The sequence below is a fragment of the Prunus mume genome, linkage group LG5, assembly GCF_029339155.1.
Source record: "Prunus mume cultivar Tortuosa linkage group LG5, ASM2933915v1, whole genome shotgun sequence".
In the NCBI taxonomy this organism is placed as follows: Eukaryota; Viridiplantae; Streptophyta; class Magnoliopsida; order Rosales; family Rosaceae; genus Prunus; species Prunus mume.
This window is the reverse complement of record NC_142702.1, coordinates 27,277,338-27,294,941: the sequence shown is the minus strand read 5'-3', so window position 1 is coordinate 27,294,941 and position 17,604 is coordinate 27,277,338. Positions and strand designations below refer to the sequence as shown.

The window sequence follows — 17,604 nt, the reverse complement described above, 5'->3', positions numbered from 1 at the left end:
GAGGACGAATATTCTAGCTAGCTACAAGAATATATTATTAATTATGCCTGATTATCAAATAAAAGAATCATCTTAATTAGCTTTCTTTCAAGCTATGAGTAACATAAATTTGAAGTGTACAATTCATGTGCGCTTCTGTATTAGATAGCGGAGGGAAGCGGAAAAATACGTATGATTTTCCTCAAATAAAAGTGAATGTCTCCTATATGGATTTAGATTCTCTATGCTATGATCTGCTTGAATTCTTTTCTGCATATGTCACCTCATTAAAATAAAATCAAAGGGACATTAAGTTGACACATCACCTTTAACACAAAACCAAATTTTCTCATAATTAAAAAAGAAAGAGTATAGCTGTACGGCTATACTAAAGGGCAAGACGAGTACAGCTGTGCGGCTATACTATTTATAAAAAAATATAAAAACACCCCAGCAATTAGGTGTCCACCCCCTCGGCTATACTATTTTTTTTATATAAAAAACCCAAGTATTGCCGCGCGGCTATATTCTTTAAATACATTATATTTGAAAGGTAAAGCCCGCGGCTATACTATTCAAGAGAGAAATTTCACAGCAAATCAATTTGAGAGTTCAATCTTTTCTTCTTCTTTTTTCTTCTTTTTTGTACTTAAATTTCACAGAAAATCAATAGAGACTCGAGTAATGGTCTAAAAGTAATAGATAATGTTCTAACCTACTCTTATCAATAAACGAAAATCAGGGAAAAAAAAGGTATGAAAAAACGTATCTCAGTATATATAGTGTATAGCCATGCCTCAATTTTTTTAATTCATGCATCAATGTTCAAAGATGTGGAGAATCAAATTGTAATTATGCTCCCGCAAACTGATCAGGTTATATTTACATTTAACATTCTCAACAGTATTTGGGTGGGCAACGAGTCCAAAAACTTGCCAGACAATCATTTTTGTTGGTGCTTCAAGGAAGAGGTCTGCTTCTCTCTCCTCTTAAGGAATTGAAGGTATGGGAAAATCTTGTATGTATGAGATCCGTAATAACATGAAAATATATCACAAGGTCGGTTTATGCTGTACACGGCAGCACAGTCACCAACGACAACTGAATAGACGAGAGCTTCACAAGTTCATATCCAATGACAATGTGATTAGGATTATAGAGCTTCTCCAGGATCTGCCAATTGTCAATGTGAAACAACATTAAAACATCATTTGGAGTTATTTATGTACTAAACAAGTACACCAAGTGACTAGTGAGGTATCCATGTCTCATTTATGAATTTTATCCTCGCAGAACATTAGATCCAATCAACACAAATGTAAAAAGTTCAGGATGAAGTGACTTATGCACAACAAGAGTTTTACCTCGATTGATGCTTTACAGTGTTCCCTTGCAGGTTGCAACTCTCTGACGGAACAACATGCCTGTGCAAGATTGTCTTCCGCCTGCAAAGATCAAATCATTTTAAGTCAAGTGTGATCCAATTCAGTGTCATATATATGTGCCAAAATCCACTTTCTACGTTGTTCAATCATCTGAACATTCTTAGCTCCCAAATAATAACGTAAATGATCATAATAATTTCGCTGAATAAATTCTATCGTACAAAACTGAAGGGTGGTCACAAACTCACTTCTGCAATGCTCCTACTATATGCATGGAAAGTTGATCTCAGCACACCAAGAGAACTTAACGCATCCACCAGTATGGTGCTAGATACATCTTTTGAGACTATTGCATCCTGTAATCTGTCAAGTATTGAACACAAGACTTACAGCGTGCAGATTGAACATAGGAAATAGGTGCCCACTAAATTTGGAAAGATCAGAACCAGTTTTCAGACAGTGTTATACCTTCTGATTCTAATCCATGCTTTTATTTGCAGCTGCAGAGGAAGATTCCAGATCACGATAAGAACAAGATTTTAAACAGAGGCCTGGATTTATATGAAAAACTCTATTGATTTGCATGTGATGAGCCACTCTATCGATGTCATCAATATTGATGAACTCTTCAGCCTGTGCGAACATCAAGTGAATGATTACATGAATATAAATCTAAAGCGAGTCAGGAGAATTTGTACTTTCTAGGAAACATACAATACCTGAAGATGAGGCTCCATGTTGCCAACCGTAATGATGTTGGGTAAGTGCTTAAGTTTCTCTTTTTCACAGTCAACAACAGAGCTCTGCAAGACTATGCCAGAACAATTCGGTTTGACACAGTAAAAAGAATTTAGGACTAGGTCAGAAAAGTTTACTTTTAAACAACCACTGCACTGACAACGAAATGAGTATTCATCTTCCAGAAACTTGACTCGGTCCTTACAGTCCCACTGACCAACCTGTAGAAACAAAGCTTAGTTTTTACAGTCCCACGTTGGTATTTCAAAATGTGGAAAGGTTTAGGGGGGAAAAAGGGCTCTCTACATTATGTATATACTATAGCTGCATGAACATCATAATGTTATTCATACTACCAAACTGAATGAGATACAACAGTAAGTGGGCATACCTGTGGACCATAGGAAAGCTCCAGGGGTACCCCTGCTGCGACAAATTCTGTTGTTCTTATAAAGAGAGTACGTGAAAGGAAATACGCATGGATGCTTATAAAGAGTGTACGTGAAAGGGCATAATTTCTATCAACTGAAGTTAAACGTATATCAACACAAGAAGTTTTACATAATTATCACGTGTCAGTGTCACACATGAAAATTCCTACTTAATAAACAGAGTTCAAGATCAGCTGATAAATTTTCATGAATCCTTTGATTGTTTGGGTAATCCCAGGACATTTTTCCTCCTGCTCGTATACGGCATTTCTGGGAGCAATACAATGGTATTGAACATGAGGTACATGGGACTTTATTCGCTGGTAGCTCATTTAAGTAGTAGTGGCAATGAGCTTCCCGACAAGGCTTTAATATTATCTGCAAAGCACAGGCACACTTATTTTAGAATCCTCAGAAGAACTGCATATATTTGCAATGGCAAAAAGAGCCAACTCTGTTGGTAAAAAGATGCACAAATGATACTTGAATACAACTTGAGCTTCGAAGATAATAAGTTTAAATAAATAATTCCTCTTCAGCAACTTGTTAAGTATTAATCAACACTCACTGAAAGACAAAGAAGATGGTACACCATTCTGCTTCGATTTTTTCTTATGCCTTTTGATGATGAGAATGTACCAAAGGAAATTAAACTGTAGGATACACATCTACTTTTAGTTCCACAATAAATTTTCCAGTGGTACATGTTCTGATTAGACTGTAAAAAGAACATCCCTTCAAAAGATCTCAATCATCTGCACTGCACAGATATGCTAATTGAAGGGAAAAAAGGAGACAAAGCAGTGGATCACACAACAATTTAGTTTCCCAAACCACAATAGAGAGTATCAGGAATGTCTGCATAGAAGGGGAACATCTCTCCATCCAATTCTGTAGCAATTACTTTGATTAATGGCGACTAACAAAAGTGAAGGGGATGAGTACTATGGATTATCAGGAATGTCTGCATAGAAGGGGAACATCTCTCTATCCAATTCAGTAGCAAAGTAATGGCGACTAACAAAACTGAGAAGAATAGCACATATAAAAGAAGTCTCTGTTCATACCATCGAAAAAGGGTCTTCGGCATGTACCAAGGATGCTTGAGGAAGGTCACCTGTTAAAGGCATACCCCTTCCTTTCTCTGGTGTGGCGACACATCGTAATACTGGGTGCGGTTCATCTCATGGATTACAAGGTACTTTAATTAGGTTTCTAGTACTTGACTTCCCTAACATGACTAGCTTTATTTAGAAAGAAAATAGAGTCAGTAAGTTTAACCAGCAAAACAAGCTGTAAAGTCAGGAATATCTTAGCATAATTGAAAAAAAGTACAGATTGCATTAAAAGGCTCCACAACATGAGTACACTCAAGATGAGACCATCTGTCACTGCTACATCCTAAGGAAAGTATGAGCATCAATCCATCAGCTCAACTCAATATAACGTTAAAAAAAACCTAAATATGATGAAACCACCAGAATATTCCAAGTGAGAATACCATTTTAAGCTGTTACGTGTAAACATGGAGCCATTTTTGTAGCTTTTGCACGTCTCCACGTCCCTTTTTTTTTTTTTTTTCATCTGTAGTTTTAATCACAGGTTATAAAAACTTAGGGGGCCCAACGACTACAATATCTTAAGAAACCATCAGGTGATTACTCATCCAGAGTGAGCATTGCACAACGTGATGCTAAATAACGGTAATTATCTTACCCAAGATTGTCTTCCACCTGCAAAGATCAAATCATTTTAAGTCAAGTGTGATCCAATTCAGTGTCATATCTGGTACGTCCTCCACATGCACTACTTGCTCGAAATTTTGGGCCAAGATTGTCGTCACCACCACATTTCCAAGTGAGAAGAGATGGGTGAGTTGAAGCTTGAGTTATAATCGTGTTACACATGACATTAACCGATAGAAGAAGAAAAACATGAAAGGCTATTCCAAGTTCGAATCCCTCTTCTCGGAGAAAAAAAATCCAAAATCACATCTATGATCTTCCATGCAAAAATGACATTCTACTATGGGGGAAAATATAGAAGTTAGAAACCTTTTGTGCTTATATCATTCATCTTCCCCAAAATTATTGCTAGCTAGTTGCTAGTATACCAACTACCGATTGTATCCCTTTAACTTGTATTTCCATGGCAATTGCTATCTCCCTCTCCCTCTCTAGACGAACCTCATCTCCCTCAGGAATTGTATTTCACCATTCCGATTCCGATTTTCAAAGTAATAATAATACTCTTTGAACTTTCTTATCCAAGCAGGAGCAGCAACTGGTCCCAACATTACCCACGATGCACGGGTACAAATTTAATTTGATTATAACGATGAAAATATTCAAGATTTTCATCATTGCTACACAAGTTGACTTTCAAAGTGACTCCATTAGGAGATAGCACCATGTGTCTCTCTTATCTTTTCAAATATGGTTTTCGAGTTTCTTCAAAAAAGACTCATTCCACTCATTCATCTTCTCTCTATCTTTTCAAATATTGTTTTCGGGTTTTTATTTTTGTGACATTGGTCTTCAGAAAAGACTCATTTCGCTCATTCATCTTCTCAAGTGTGTCTAGTTCTTTGAGTTCCCATTCCGCACATTCATCTTCTCAAGTGTGTTTTTATTACAAATGGTTTCTGAGGTTTGTGAAATTATCAACTTTGATCATTTATATTTTTTTTCTGACATTATTGGTCTTCGTATTACACCTCACACATCAATTTGTCATGTCATTTAGGTTCTATCAAAATTTCTATTAAATTGACGACGTGGCACATATATGGTATCCACATATTCAATGAGATAATGCCACGCGGATCTAAATAAAAATATTTCCTTAAAAAATGGTTTAACAATTAAAATCTAAAAAAATTAGAAAACTAAATTAAAGAAAAAAAAAACAAAGAGTGGGTTGCCAAGGGGGGAGGGCGTTGGCATAGGGGGATGATTGCAGGTATTTTTCTTTTTGTTTTAGTATTTTCTTTTTAAAAAATAACTTAAAGTTTTAAAATATTTAAAATATATCATTATTTTATTTAAAGTCACGTGGTATTATCTTATTGGATTTGTCGGCACCATTAGCAATTTAATAGAAATTTTGATGAAACCTGACGGTATGACCAAATTGATGTATGAAGTGTAAAGATCAATTATGTCAGAAAATTATCAAATGTGATAATTTCACCAACCTCAGGAACCATCTACATTAACTTTCAATCTAAGATTGACTCAACTTCAAGAGCTTTCCATTGGCACCTCTTTAGAGTCAATCCGCACAATCCGGAGAAAACTATATACTTTTGGCTGAATAATAGTTTTCTGCATCATTGAAGAGGAGGCTTCAAGAATCCCTTATCCCCCAAATTATTCCAACTTTTTTCAAGGATGGTTGATAACAGTTGGTCAGTCATCTTTATCACAATAAATTCAGGGCAAAAAAAAAAAAAAAAAAGGAGGAAAGCAAACATCTTTGAAGGTGCAACAAAATGATACTGAATGTTTGTTCTCTCATACGTTAGATTTAGAGCCTCATTATTCGCAGGATTGAGGACTCTACGCCTTAATTTTCATTAATTTTCATTTTGTTATGAAAAGAGATATAATGGAAGATGAAAAATTGAGTTTCGTTGTGAGGAATCTTTGTTAGAAAGGTAACATTCTCTCCTCTTTTATTTTAATTTTTTTATAGACAATGAAGACGACGTGTCATTGAGAAAAGACGGAAAGAGACAAATAATACAAAGCATACAAGTCAAACAAACATTATTAAAATGAAGAAAAAAATGCCACACTCAATGACTGAAAAAGTAGGTGGAAAGCATAGTCAAGGTTTCTACCACTAAGCTATAATTACAACTCCTCTTTAATGCTGAAAAGACAGGTATCCTCTCTGTCACAAAGCATTCACATTGATGCAAAATATGAGCAAAGTTTTACAGATTTAAAATTGGATATAATATTATGAAGCAAACTTTGTTCCTAGAATAAATGAAATTGACTACACATATACCAACCTGAAATTGCCTCACGTCCTAAGCATAGTGGTTAACAACTTCACACGGGTGTGCTTAAATCTCTGAGCAGAACAGGGCATATTGAATGTACAGAAGAAAAGACCCATCAACAAAATATTACAATGAGGAAAGAAACAATAAATGCCAGAAGAATTGGGATGACCCCTCGTCTCTGCATGTGGAAGAATGAATACATGCTACAACCACAGTGAAGGAGGAGTAGAAAATTTTGCTAGATCTGACTCCAGCTCTCTAGCATTAGCGAAACTTCATCTCATTTGGTTTGCTGCCCCTAAATGCTGAAAGAGAGAAGAATGACCTTGTTGCTGAAACACACAAAAATAGTACACGGTATTGGAATCTTATATTGGAGAATAGAATAGGTGCATCAAAATTCTAATACAGGTGCAGAAAAGAATTTACAGTAAGAAACAATAGAAAAATGATCATGCATGTATATATTCTAGTCATGTGTGAAACCTTTAGTCGCAGGTAAGTCGCGGCTCTCTTGCAACTTGTGTGAACAACTCTGGCCATCGAATTTGCTAATATTTGATTGAGCTGTATGCACAAACAAACCCACAATGGTTAGAGCATGAGACTCCGCTAGGAATATGAAATAATATAACTACAGCGTCAACCCCCATTTAAGTGCATGAGTTATTCAGGGGAGGCAAACAATCCAAACAACTATTCTACTTTTCTCTAAATACCATCTGCATTTTTCTACTATCTACTTCAAAAACAAATTAAAGCAAAGGTTGGCTGGGAAAATATAAAAGGAGAAAAAGAAACAAAAGGAGGATGGAATTAAGCAATGAAAAGAGGAAACTCACCAGAGTATAGTTCACGGGCATCATAACCTTCACCTAAGGAAGTCTTCTGCTGCCCATAGTTCCTGGCATTAAGCGAAGCCTTTCTGAGTACACTGTCAGCATCATCTTCTCCTTCAGAGAAAACTGATGGGCTAGACCAACCAGTGGTATTTCCATCTCCTTTGCTCTTCCGAGCAAACTTTAAGAGCCTCTTCAGTCCTTTTGGTGCATCCTTCTGGAACACAATGGACGGAGGATTTTCAGCATTTCCCCACTCAATAGTATCTGGTTCATTACTTTCTTCTTGCAGCATCTGGGACAAAGAATGACGGACACGAGGACTTGACAATCCAGCTGGTGCAACATTGGTTGAAGTGGTAAGTTGAGATGAGCTGTTGTTACATGGGGAAATGGGCTGATGCTCCTCTATTTCTACCCACGCACTTGGGGAGATAGTTGATTCTTCTTCAGCTTGAATTTGCAATGAGGATTCTGCCACATATTTTAAGTCATCATTACCATCAGCAGAAACTGGGTCAACATGCTGTGTCTCACTACACGTCAGGTTATCATTTATCAGAGCTTCTGATTCTACAGCATCATTTGAAAAGTTGACTGGCATAATAGCTGGCTCTTCAGGCTGACTCACAGTCACAGGGCCAGAAGCACTACCAATTACCTCAACTTCTTGAGTTTCAATCAGATTTCTGCTGTTTCTCAAAGATTCCTCTGATTGAGAAGAACTTTTCGTCTTGTTAACAACAGGACCGACACCAGGGCTAGTTCTAGAACCTTTGCGAAGAAATGGTTTCGATTCCACCGGCACTACACTGCTTTTCTTGGTGACCTTGTTGTGCTTTGCTGGAATTATATCAGAAAAATCACCAGAGGTTGTCACCACTTTAGGTTTTGTTGTTTTAGCATTCTTTTTCACTGCTTGCTGCTGCTTCTCATTCACTCCCTTCAAGCTCCTGTCATGAGTAATCAAGGATTCCTTTACATTCCTCTGTCGCGGCTGGGATCTTCCCTCTTTAGAGGTGGGCGGTGTTGGCTTGGGTTTTTGGCGAGTTGGGGTAGTGCTGGCAGAAGAAACCCCAACAGGAGTTTTAGCTGGTGATGCCCCTGTGGCTCTTGGTGTTGGTGTCGATGGCCACGACTTGCGTGTAGCAGGCAAGGGTGATGTTCTAGGCGAAGCCTTCTTTGTAACAGAAGGTTTTGAAGTCTCCTTTTTGAGGTTTGAGGGTTGAGATAATTTTCCAAGTGGTTTTTGGGGCTTCTGCGTAGCACGTTTCTTATCAGTATCATTCGCCTTTTTAGACGACATTTCAGCTTTCCTTTCATCAAGAATTCGCTGCATGGCTTTGATTTGGGCTTCTTTCTCTGCTCGCTTTCTAGAATTCTCTCCTCGTAGTTTTTCATCTCTCTTCTCCTTGTAGTGGTCATAAAAGCCACCTCTCTGCTCAGAAGGAACACTTCGATTTCTGCTAGCTTGAGGCTTTGTAGACTTAGAAGGCTTACGTTCCATCATTTTCATCAGCATCTGGTTCAACTCTGCTTCTCTTTCTCGGCTCCATTCAGTTGATGCTGTTGATTTTTGAATACTTTTCTCTCCCTGAATTACATTAGTGTCTTGAGCATCAATTGGACTAGAAGAATTTTTCTCAAACCTTTCTTCATTACCATCAAGTTTAGGAGTTTGAATAGTACTTTCACCCATGGGTAAAAGATCAGACTCTGATTTCACTTCTTCTGAACATGTTGGAGTCTCCCCATTTGCTACATTGCTGTGAGTCACTGGATCGCAGTCTTCAGAGACAATTTCTGATTGGCATTGAGAGGAAGCCTCCCCCAAACCAGAACTCCATCTTCTCAATACGGATTTATTTGTACTCAAAGAGATATTTGTTAACGAGCTCCTTTTTTGAGCATCTGCAGATTGATCCCTTTGTTTACTTTCGAAAAGACTTATTGCATCTTGAACACTCATCCTTTGTGCATTATACTCAGTTTTCTTATTTGATTGTTCAGATTCACCCTCTTCATTAGAAAAAGGTTTTTCCCGAGAAGGATAATAATTGAGGCTCTTAATGGTCAATGCAGCAGCCCTGCGAGATCCTGTTCTCCCTATTTGAATCCTCCTCATTGGAGATGCTGACCTTCTTGGTGTTGCACTTCTCATAAGACTGCGACTTCTTTCTGCAGATGTTTGGTCCTCATCACTTGATTCAGAAGACTCCCCGCTTTCTGTTGAACTCTGTCGCTCAACCTGGGCAGCTTTTGCAGGTGAAACACTATATTTTACTGGTGTAGCGGAATGTATTGGTTTTGATATCTGAGCACACCCATCTGTACCATCAACATTGTCGTTTCTAAAATGGCATGTAGAGGACAACTTGTCATCATTTGGAGGATCACCACTCTTGCTTTCTTGAAACTGCTCTAAAAACTTGCACAGAGAATTCCTGCATTTTACAGTGATATTCCTTTTGTATGAACATTTAGCAAACAAACCTTCACTAAAACTATGGAAGAAGAGGAACATTACATACGTGTACATAAAGACTGTTTCAAAGCAACTAGGAAGCTGAAATACCAGTGCACCTTACATCTATCTAGGTTAGCATCTTACCTGAAATCTCTTGTTCCAAAATGTTGAGAAAAGTCTGCTAAATTTGTGATCTCTTTAGAGGAGCAGGAAACATGAGAAGCCTTGTTAATGGCTCCAGTTAATTCCTTTTCTAATGCTGTGAGCCTCAAGTCCAAAGCCCGCAAAAGTTCGTTCCTGACAGCACAAATTCCTATAGTTTCATGCTGATGCAACTCAAATGAAATCTCAAATGAACAATAAAAAGGACATACTTTGAAGCATCTGGTGATGCAATCTCAACTTCAGACTGTTGACAAGAAATCATACACATTAGTTGCCAGATAACAGAATAGTTATTAAACCATACAAATTTAAACATCAAATTTGAAAGAAGGGGAAAGGGACCTGGCCATATAAAGAAACATGAAACTTTTTGGCTTCTTCCAGTTGAGATATTTCATTTTCAATAGTAGTAATGGTATGCATTACGTCTGGTGAACCAGCAATTTGCAGGAATCTGAGAAGAATTAAAACAATTTATGTATCAGGAAATAGAAAATTAAAATGAATAAACAAAGAGATGATTTCACAACTGAACAATTATAGGAATTGTTGTAGTGGGAAGGGACAGAAAAAATGAAACACTAGAATGTTTAAAACCTGATTAAAGTTGATTTCGTGAACCAGGCTGCACCATGCAGACTTTCCGGAACTTGAAGTTTGAGGTTAGCATTTGACCCCTTACAGTACAATTCATTTAGTTTTGGTAAATGAGGCAACAGTGGTTCTAGTGGCCCGCCCGCTAACTTTTCTACTTCTCCATCACTGGAAACAAGCGCCTCATACCTAGAGCATCCGCCAGCATTTTAGTGAAGCAAATCAGAAATAAAAGTAAACACCAAATAAAACATATCCATTTATTGGTTTCATGGATATGTTGATTGAATCTTATCTCAAAATGACCCTTGTTTAGTTATGAAGTTGTTTAATTTGAATTTCAGCATTAACCCCATTCTAATTAAAATCAACATTAAACGTTTCTTAATGTTCAATATATACAGAAAGAATGAGATGCCAATAAGTCAATACAGCTGAAGAATAACCTGTTCTGGGATGGAAAAATCTGAAATTCAGCATAGTCTAAAGGTGTATCAGCATCTATTTCAGCCTCCATTTTCAAAGCGCTAACAACAGAAGCAAAGCAACCTGAATGGTGAAAAAAGGGGGAAAATAATTTAGGGAGAAAACGAAAAACAAAAAAGATAGTAACAATCAGTGACCTTTGACTAAGTACAGAGAAAGAGAGTGTGCCCAGGCTTCTATAAAGTAAAGAATTTATACTATTCTCATAGGCGCACCGACAGGTGAATTTAAAAAAATTTAACCAAAAAAAGAACAGAAGAACAAAAAGACCATGAGAGCATCGTTCCCTCTTTCTCACAAATGCAAGCACAGTTGCTTGCTACATTGCTTATTCATATCAACTCTACAAAAATATAAGATCGTTGGTCAAGAAAAGATACAGAAAAATTAGTCATTGAAAATTCAGATTCAGCTAAAAGATCTTCTTGGTCGAAATTCAGCTGAAACATAAAAATGAATGCAGATCTAGAAAATAAAAGCCCTGTCTCAGCATCGAAATAGAAAATTGAGAACCGAATCAGCCAATGACATGCTCAACACGCAGCAAAGGAGCAAACAAATCATCCAACTTTCAATGGTCCACTAAAAAACAAATCTCAAAATAAAACAAAATTTAAAAAGAAGCTAATAGATAATAATAATAATAATAATTTCAGAAAGATTGAATAAAATTGCTTGATTCTCATTTTCAATGATTTGAAAACCAAAGCAACAAGTTTAGAATTAGAATAGTAAGTTCGTAACCAGAAAATAAATAAAAGCGCAAAATCGAGCAAGTGAGTGAGCGAGTAGATGCTGCGAACTCAAAAGGAGGCAATGTTTACCTTAGCCTGAGAGATCTGCCAGTGCGAGTGAGTTAGTGAGTGAGTGAGTGAGTGAGTGATAGAGAGAGGCTCAAATGGCGAAATGTAGGAAGAAGAAGGAGCGTGTGAGAAGAAACAAGCAAAGTCGTCTCAGTATAACAGCAGCCACGGCTACTTCTACTCTCTCTAGTCTCTACACTAATTTAAGACTACAGAGAAAGCTAAAAGCCACCGCCTTGATTGCGTTACAGCCACTTTATACACCGCAACCAATTTTTCGTTTTTTCTTTTTTTATTTATTTTTACAACACTCTCAATCTAGACATGTCATTGTCATATTCACAATCGTTTATTTTCTAAATCTAAAGAGTTATTCTCTGTCTTTTTTTTATTATTGAAATTTAGTAATTCATATTTAACAAACAAAACAACGATCTTAATAATCATTAATGCTCGTAATGAATTATTTACATAAAACAACTATATCATACGTGAATTAGATTAGTTAGATAAGATAGCGTGTTCGTTTCTTTTACTAATATAAATTTATTTAGTTTTATTTAAACTATTATTTATATTAATAAATAAATTATCTTAATTATAACATATGCATGATGAAGATTCCTTAATCGCACCGGGTTGATTAAAACACATCTGCGTGGTTTACCAAACCAAGAAAAACGAAGAGATCTTTGTGGAGAGTATAGATGTCCTCTACTCCACTCCACTCGCGTGATTCAGACGCTCTACTCCAGCTTCTCTTTGTCTGCAAGTTTTTCCTCTTTTAGTTTTTGGGTTCCAAAAGCAACCGCCACTTGTTTGATTATTCCCACATCACATGCTCGTGTCGTGTTGCTTAAGAAAAATTGAAGGACCAAAATGACAGAGGCAGTAGTTTCCAAAGGCAAATTTATATATGTTCGTCTAGCTTGTCTTCAACAAGACGAAACGGTTAACAAATCTCATCCATATTGTCATCTCTTGTGTCAAATTATACCATATCTTGCCATATAGTCTATAAATTAATTTCGCTAGCAATCAGTGGTTCCCACGCTTGCGTATAATTCTCGTATCAACAGAGAGAAATTGTGAAATGCATCAAATGGGTAGGAATTGTTGATGAATGCATCAATAGTCAAATTATGTGGACAAATTCTGAGCGTTGATTCATTGTAAGTTCCACTTGCATCAACGAGTCGAGTCGGAATCATACAATGATCAATGGGAAGGAGAAGCAGAAGAGGACACCTATAATTTGCTATAATTGAAAGGTGAGGGGCGGAAGCAGCACAAGCTGCTGCGCAAAGGGATTGGATGTTACCAAATCGCAAGGCTGTCGCCTCCACTCATGCCCGCCATATATGATATGATGGTTAATAGTAGCAAGATATTGCGAGCCTTACAATCCAGGTAAAGTGTTCACACGAACTCAACTTTATCATCAGAGTCGGAGTGAGGTGGGCAAAAAAGAAGCCGAGCCCCCTTAAAAAGGGTATAAAAGGTTGTACATGTGCATGTGGTCACACCAATTCCACTTCCACCATTTACAGCTCCATCAATAGCAACAATTATTGTTGAAGAAAATAGGATAAGACATAAAGAGTGCAGTTAAGCTGGATGAAAATGGCAAACAACAATTTACCATGCTGCGAATTAGATATATATAAAAAAACAAAGATTCGTACAGAGGCAAACTCAATTCTACATTTATATTACACCACCATGAAAAAGGCACTCTATAAATAAGTTTTCAAGCTCAACACAGACAGACAACATGGAAGGAATTCGGATTTAGGTAAACAGAGGGTTTAATGGTACAAGGGCAATTCATGGTACAGTTGTTCTAGGAAGTCGTTGCAGTGGGGGCAGGCAGCACAATCAATTCAACCATCTAGAAGAACGACAAAGAATCTTTTTTTTTTGGGGGGGGGGGGGGTGTGGGTTGTGGCGGCGGCGGGCGCCATACATGGTGAACAAACTGACTGATGAAACCATTAGTTAGACCATACATGAACTAGACCAAGCCTATTGCCCGTGTAGATCTCGTTCCGCTCTTCGTCATAGAAGAGAGCAGTAATATCTTCCAAGGCTTCTGCAACTGTACTTCTAATTCTGGATGAAAGGGCCCGCTTCTTCGAATTGCAGCTGCTGCCACAACACTCACCACTACAGCTGCACTCAATTTCCTTGTTGTTGCTTGTTCTTATTTTAGCAAGGCATTTCCCAGTTAAAATATTGCTGATATTGATGGAACCTGCTGCAATAGAGATGCAGACACTGTCAGAAAACCAAAGCCTTCTCACAGAAATGATTCTCCAACTTATAATATTGTAAGAGATAAACATTCAAAAAAGCAAGTATATTCCATCATATATATAAGGAAACAATATTTACCATTTCCTTCAGACAATGGATCATCAGAATCAGCCTTGCAGTAAGAAATAATAAGATCCTGGTCACTAGTAATGTATATGTTATTGGTATTGCAGTCGGGATGCCACAAAAGATGATCCTCAAAAGAAGTTACAAGTTCTCCCCGAAAATTCCAAACAGCCACAGTTCGATTTCGAAACGTCAGGAATAGCTGATTCTCATACAGAAATATAAAGGCTGATGGTGTCATGAACTCAGTTCTGTTAACTTCTGTCAGCTCAAAATTACGAACCTACAGATGTAGCAGTCAGACATACAAATCCAAATGATTTAATAATAATACATCAGCAAGATATACAGAAAGATCCTCACATCAAGAATTTGAAGGTTCTCATTTTCTTGCTTTACAAGAAGCTTTTCATTGAACTGTTCGATGAAATCCACCTTCTTATTCCGATGAAGGAGATGGTTGAAGGATTTGAGAACAGTACCATCCTCTATGGACAGGATCTTAAGAGGAACGTGGCTACTAGCTTTAGTAAAAATTAACAGCATGATTCCAGGACTGAAAAAGAAAGTTGGAAAACAGAAGCAAAATAAATGTCCACTAAACAATAGCAAAAGAAAATACCAAATGTAAATGCCAACACCAGTGTGTGTGTGTGTGTGTGTGTGTGTGTGTGTGTGTCTGCGGACACACTATTTAAGAAAAGGAGGCATGTGAAGAAAGCTTACCTAATCTTAATCTCTTGGACATGCTTATCTGATATCGAGTACAACATTGTGTAGTTTTTCAGATCAAACACCTTGTATATGCTGATAATAAAAAAGAACCAAAAAGAAAGTAAATCAAGATCTAGAATATAATTGTGTATTTGTAATGAAGACCAATAAGACAGAATATTTACTTATCCTGTGCAGAATAAGTGAGAACCTTCCCATTTACATCATCGAACTCTACAAAACCAGGCCATTTCAGTGACTCTGATTCAAAAAGAGCAAAGCCAGCATCTGGTTTACCTCTTCGTATGTATCTGGACAACAAAATTTGACAGTTTCAGAAATATATATATACTGTTGTTTCTTTTGGGCCTTTTTTTGTTGTTTTGGGGGGGGGGTTTGTATGTCGCGTGTATATGTGTGTGTATGGGAGGAGAAGAGGAGGGAGGGTGGAGGAATTTACGTACTCAATCCTAGTGCTTCTGCATTTCAAGGAACTGAAATTGTCTGAAGCATAAACTGAAACAGTGATAAGTGAGTCATTGTTTTTGTTATAAAACAAGCTTCTTATCACTTCATCGGGACTGACATTCAGAAAGCATATTCTCTGGTTGGTTTCTGCATCCAACAAAATAAAACATTACATATTCCACTCATTCAACTTTTATAAGTAATAAGACTGGTGCATGCAAGATAAGATTAGAAATAAAAATATTACAGCTACTACCTCGGCTAAATGCTGCACAAACACCAGATTGCGCAAGAGCAAACACAATGTCACGCGCTGCTACAATCTCAATAATTTTTGACCTCTTTCGCAAGAAAGGCAGAACCATGGCACAGTGACCTTTTGGATCATGCGTATCATATTCCTCCTATGCATTTAAATATCACCAGAATCAGAAATTAGGTATTGCAGGCGCACTGACATCGTCAAGTGAGGAATCTTTTCACTCATATTTCAAAAGCATGTGTAGTGCATAACTCCATATTCATCGCAATATTAAATCCATTAAGATTTTCAGTATTGATTGTTAGCAGAAACAAATACAGTTTTTACTCAGGAACATGAGACAACGTTACTGCACAAATTGAATCTCCAATCTTGAAACTTACAACTTTCTTACAGTATTGTTGCATATGAGCTTTATTACACAACATGCTTTCAAGTGTTTCCATTAGTAATATGAAGTGGGATCCAAATGCATGTCATATAAGTAGAGCCTATGACAGGTTCGTAGCACTAAGAATTTGAAAGTAGCGGCATCACAAGTATAAAGGCCCCATGTTCAAATTAAACAGGAACAACTAACTGAAGACCGAAGCATATTGTTAACTGAACGCCACTGAGTGCTCCTAACACCCACAAATTAACAATAGGAGGGGATTTCAGCTTACCATAGTTTTTGGGGCAAGAAATATTCTATTTTTTGTCTCTAGGGAGCTTGAAAAAATAACAATCGAGCTATTGAGCTCACATTTCTTAACAGTGAATAGAAGGACTGAACAAAATTAAGGAATGCATGACAATAATTGACAACAGAGTCCCATCTTTTTCAATTTTCTGTGAGAGGATCTATCATCCTAATAATTTAACAACAAAACCCATTATTTATCTTTGGTTTTTGAACTTAATGAAAATCAGCACAAGTGCTAGAGCTAACCACAACCACCTAAGTACGCAGAAGAGGTAAACAAGCATCAAAGCCCCAAAATTTCCTTCAATAAAAAAAATCAAAAGAAAGAGCAGTACCTGGAGGCGAATATTGCGAAACCTCTCTTGGGCATCGCTCATAGTGAAAGCACGGTCACGCTTGGAGCTGATTTCGCGCCTCTGAAGCTTCTTAACGCTGTTGACGAACCCATCCACGCCACCAACACGAGGTCGTTTCTTCGCTACCACCCTCCTACCATTGCAAGGCCGAGGACTTGCCGATATTCTCCTTCCCCCTTCCATCAATTCCTCTCAGAAAAACCCAATACACTCACTTCAGACTTAGAACCAGACTGTAACACATATTTTACTACTCGTCTTCCTTTTCAATTACACAATTTGTGATCTTCTGTAGCATCGCATCGCATCGCATAAACCCTAAACTCTGAGAAAGCGAATTGGGGACGAAAAGCCTAAGGCTTTAGCTGCAGAGATACCTACACACCTCTAATTTCAGAGAAAACACAGCGTCTCTCCCTCTTCCTCTGTATATGGAGCACTCAAAGCTCAAGCTTTGTGACGGAGAGGGAGATTTGTTGTCGGATTGGGATGATAAGTGTCTCTTCTGTCTAGCTCTGATCCATTTTCAAAAATCTCTTTGGAAAATTGACGGCAAGTCTCGACGGTGGTTTATTGGGCTTTCAAATGAAATTAGGCTCAGGAGCTAGACAGAAATTTTGGGCCTAGACAGGGCTACCAAATAAATCACTTATAGCCCAACTAGAAATTGGTTTTTCTTTTGGTAAACAAAAAGTATTATATTCTACAATTTAATAAAGACCGTCCACTGCCTGGCTGGACCAGTGGACCACCATTCTTTTTATTTTTGCTCTTTTCTTTTGTTGGAAAACTGATTGTTCGCAACAGGGCCAGTGTATGCAACTGCCCTCACTTT

The 17,604-nt window shown here is 37.5% G+C and overlaps 3 protein-coding genes across 5 annotated transcripts; all 3 read right to left on the bottom strand.

Annotated features, from left to right (window-relative positions):
- Nucleotides 1–735: 735 nt before the first annotated feature.
- Nucleotides 736–2,667, bottom strand: LOC103333162 (uncharacterized; the record flags this gene model as incomplete). Its single annotated transcript, XM_089051525.1, has 6 exons — nucleotides 736–1,152; nucleotides 1,344–1,424; nucleotides 1,613–1,727; nucleotides 1,833–1,997; nucleotides 2,084–2,323; nucleotides 2,494–2,667. Coding segments are annotated over 3 exons (570 nt in total), but the record flags the coding sequence as incomplete, so codon positions are not given.
- Nucleotides 2,668–6,402: 3,735 nt separating this feature from the next.
- LOC103333129 (uncharacterized) lies at nucleotides 6,403–12,228 on the bottom strand. 2 transcript variants are annotated; one of them, XM_089051681.1, is made up of 9 exons: nucleotides 11,924–12,228; nucleotides 11,060–11,162; nucleotides 10,617–10,802; nucleotides 10,362–10,473; nucleotides 10,229–10,263; nucleotides 9,999–10,151; nucleotides 7,391–9,831; nucleotides 7,035–7,115; nucleotides 6,403–6,880 (listed from the first exon to the last, which is right to left on the bottom strand). In XM_089051681.1, exons 2-9 carry the CDS (start codon nucleotides 11,128–11,130, stop codon nucleotides 6,813–6,815), a joined length of 3,147 nt encoding a protein of 1,048 aa, XP_088907807.1. In that variant the 5' UTR covers nucleotides 11,131–11,162; nucleotides 11,924–12,228; the 3' UTR covers nucleotides 6,403–6,812. The 2 variants fall into 2 exon arrangements, with proteins under 2 accessions (XP_088907807.1, XP_088907808.1); XM_089051682.1 differs by lacking the exons at nucleotides 10,617–10,802; nucleotides 11,060–11,162; nucleotides 11,924–12,228 and having other exon boundaries at nucleotides 9,999–10,167; nucleotides 10,362–10,438.
- Nucleotides 12,229–13,520: 1,292 nt separating this feature from the next.
- Nucleotides 13,521–17,438, bottom strand: LOC103333130 (uncharacterized). Of its 2 annotated transcripts, none has more exons than XM_008235925.2 (8): nucleotides 16,749–17,438; nucleotides 15,723–15,870; nucleotides 15,463–15,613; nucleotides 15,184–15,309; nucleotides 15,011–15,091; nucleotides 14,648–14,840; nucleotides 14,297–14,567; nucleotides 13,521–14,159 (listed from the first exon to the last, which is right to left on the bottom strand). In XM_008235925.2, exons 1-8 carry the CDS (start codon nucleotides 16,950–16,952, stop codon nucleotides 13,897–13,899), a joined length of 1,437 nt encoding a protein of 478 aa, XP_008234147.1. In that variant the 5' UTR covers nucleotides 16,953–17,438; the 3' UTR covers nucleotides 13,521–13,896. The 2 variants fall into 2 exon arrangements, with proteins under 2 accessions (XP_008234147.1, XP_008234148.1); XM_008235926.2 differs by having other exon boundaries at nucleotides 13,521–14,156; nucleotides 16,749–17,437.
- Between the last annotated feature and the right edge of the window lie 166 nt (nucleotides 17,439–17,604).